The sequence below is a fragment of the Apis dorsata genome, unplaced genomic scaffold (assembly GCF_000469605.1).
Source record: "Apis dorsata unplaced genomic scaffold, Apis dorsata 1.3 scaffold_119, whole genome shotgun sequence".
Taxonomy (NCBI): Eukaryota; Metazoa; Arthropoda; class Insecta; order Hymenoptera; family Apidae; genus Apis; species Apis dorsata.
The window spans coordinates 178,645-181,297 of record NW_006263413.1 but is presented as its reverse complement, the minus strand read 5'-3'; the positions used below and the strand labels follow the sequence as shown (position 1 = coordinate 181,297).

Here is a 2,653-nt window from a genome sequence, read left to right as displayed (position 1 = left end):
TTAGAAAATATAGAAGAAATAAAGTTTAAGATAAAAAATTTCGCGCTTTAAAATGAATCTATTGACGATTCGATTTTTTTTACGAAGTTTAAAGTATAATAACAATCGATATTTTTTTGGTCGAAATTTTTATATAAAATTTTTGAATAATATATAATTTAATGTCAAGTGCTGTTATTAATATTTTATTTTATTTTATTTTATTTTATTATTTTATTATATTATATATTTCATATACAATTAATATATTCGTAGATCTGATATATCTTTTGATTTTATAAACTAAAACAAATATAAAAATAAGTATATAAAAATATTAGTAAAATTTATTTATGACGATTTTATCTGTTTTATATTATTAGCGTTTTATCTTTGTTTTGTTTCATTTAACACAAACTTCAATTGCTTGAAATTTAATAAAGTTTTGACAGATATTTTTGTATTCTTTTGTATTTATTTTAATTTCTATAATTAATCCTTCAAAGTCTCATAAATATAATATATAATATATGTATTTATATTATATATAATATATAATATATACATATATATAATTCTTTTAAATATATAAAATTTTTTAACTTCTTATTTTAATGAAATATGTTCCACACTTTGTTATAAAAGTACAATATTTTTTTTTGACATTTTATATTATTGTAATAAAAATTCTATTTATTTGTATATTTCTAAGTGAATACGATTATAATATTGTGTTTACAAAGTACTTTTATTCATAATGTTCATTTCATATAAAATACGTTAAAATGATTCAGTAAAATTATTTTTCATATATATGTTTATTATATATTTAAAGTATTTATTAAGAATATTAAGCTTCGATTAATAAACCGTATTTGAGTCCAATATTGGTTAAACTTTGAGTAGTTGATACACCCAAGACTGCAACTGCAACAGCAGCAATAGTAACCGCACCTTCCAAATAAAGACCATATAATATTCGCACATAGCCAGCTATTGTTGAAAGACCACCAGCAGCCGTAAAATCTAAGGGAAATAGAACACTTGCTGCAATCGGTCTAGATCTGGCTACTCCAAAACATAGAATTCCCAATAGATAATAAGTGGCTGTAATTTAAAATAATACAATTATTTTAAATTAACTTTATAATTGAATTATAATAATAAAATATATTTTCAGTAGTTTTATTAAAGATTGTTTCTTTATTTAATTTTATTACTTAAAAAATTTCGATCGATTTATATTTAAATATAATTAGATATTTAATAGAATTTATATTTTTTTTTTTCATTATCATTCATTTATATTTGAAATTATATTTGACGTTTTGTAATGTCGATATAAATAAAATATTTTTCAATTAATAAAAAATTTAAAATCCTTGATAAAATATTATATTTATTTAATAAAAAATATCTTTCAATTTTTCTAATTTTCTATTTATTTCATTTATTAGTAATAGTTTTGAAAATTTTATGTTCAATTATCGAAATGTAATAAAACATATAACATTATAATATATAATTTATTATAATAGTAATAAATTATTAACTAATAAAAATTATTAATTACTAAATATATATAATAATTTTTATTCGTGTATTTTTATGCGAATGAAAATTATTTATTATATAAAATATCTTAGCTAGTTAAAAAAAATCTAAATATCTAATTTTGTTTTTAATTATATGAAGATTATTTAAAAAAATAGCATAATTTAAATAATTTCGGAAAAATATTTCTTTAGATTCATTTTTTTTAATTTTTGCGAAATCATATTTTTTAAAAAAAGGCATTTATTAACAATATTTTTTTTGCATTTTTTAAAAAAATTGAATAAAAAAATACAATTGTAACAGATAAAAAAATATAAAAATATTAGCATTATGATTTTCAGATTAAAATAGTGATGAATTAGAAAATATTAGAATGATATCAAAATTAATTTTTTTTTTTTTATAAATAAATACTTAAAATACTATTGGCAATAACAATATAATGAATGTTATAATGAATGAAACAAATTAATAATTATTATTTTTTTAAATAGACAAAAATTGTAATCAATAAATGTTTGATGTAGAATTTTAAATACCATAATTATTAGATTTCATTTTATTAATGAGACATTTTATTATAGAAAAAAATTCAAAATACTTTTATTAAATAACTTAAATAAATTGCTAAAAAATGATTTAGTCTTTATGAGATTGTGTCAAATATACTAATATTATTATTTAGGCAACTATTGAAATATTCATTGCCAGTATAAAATCATTAGATTAAATATGTACTAGATTTAATTTCATTAAATTTTTTTTTAAAAGAAAATGGATATCAATATTATATTATTTCAGATAGCATAATAAATACTATTAGCAATAGCATAATTAAAGTTTATATTACTACTTCAATAGAAATATTTGAATAAGTACCAAAATTCATGATATATATATATTCGTTTTAGACAATATATAATTGCTAACAGATACTATTTTAAAATGTTTTATTTATAATTTTTATTTATATAATATAATTATATTTTTTTTTATATAAAAAATATTAATATAATATTATAAATAATATATATAAAATATAATATTATATAAAATATATAAAATATAATAAAAAATATAATATGTAAATATGCATATATTTTTCTAATAAAAAGTA

The 2,653-nt window shown here is 15.9% G+C and overlaps 1 protein-coding gene across 2 annotated transcripts in view; it reads right to left on the bottom strand.

The window, feature by feature from the left end:
- Positions 1 to 718: 718 nt before the first annotated feature.
- Positions 719 to 2,653, bottom strand: part of LOC102678291 — a 14,793-nt gene continuing 12,858 nt past the window's right edge. Inside the window, exon 5 of one of the 2 annotated variants that reach the window (XM_031509068.1) lies at positions 719 to 1,086. In XM_031509068.1, the coding sequence (XP_031364928.1) occupies positions 830 to 1,086 (257 nt within the window). In that variant the 3' untranslated portion in view covers positions 719 to 829. The remainder of the gene's footprint in view (positions 1,087 to 2,653) is intronic. The other variant, XM_006612735.2, reaches the window with a different exon arrangement.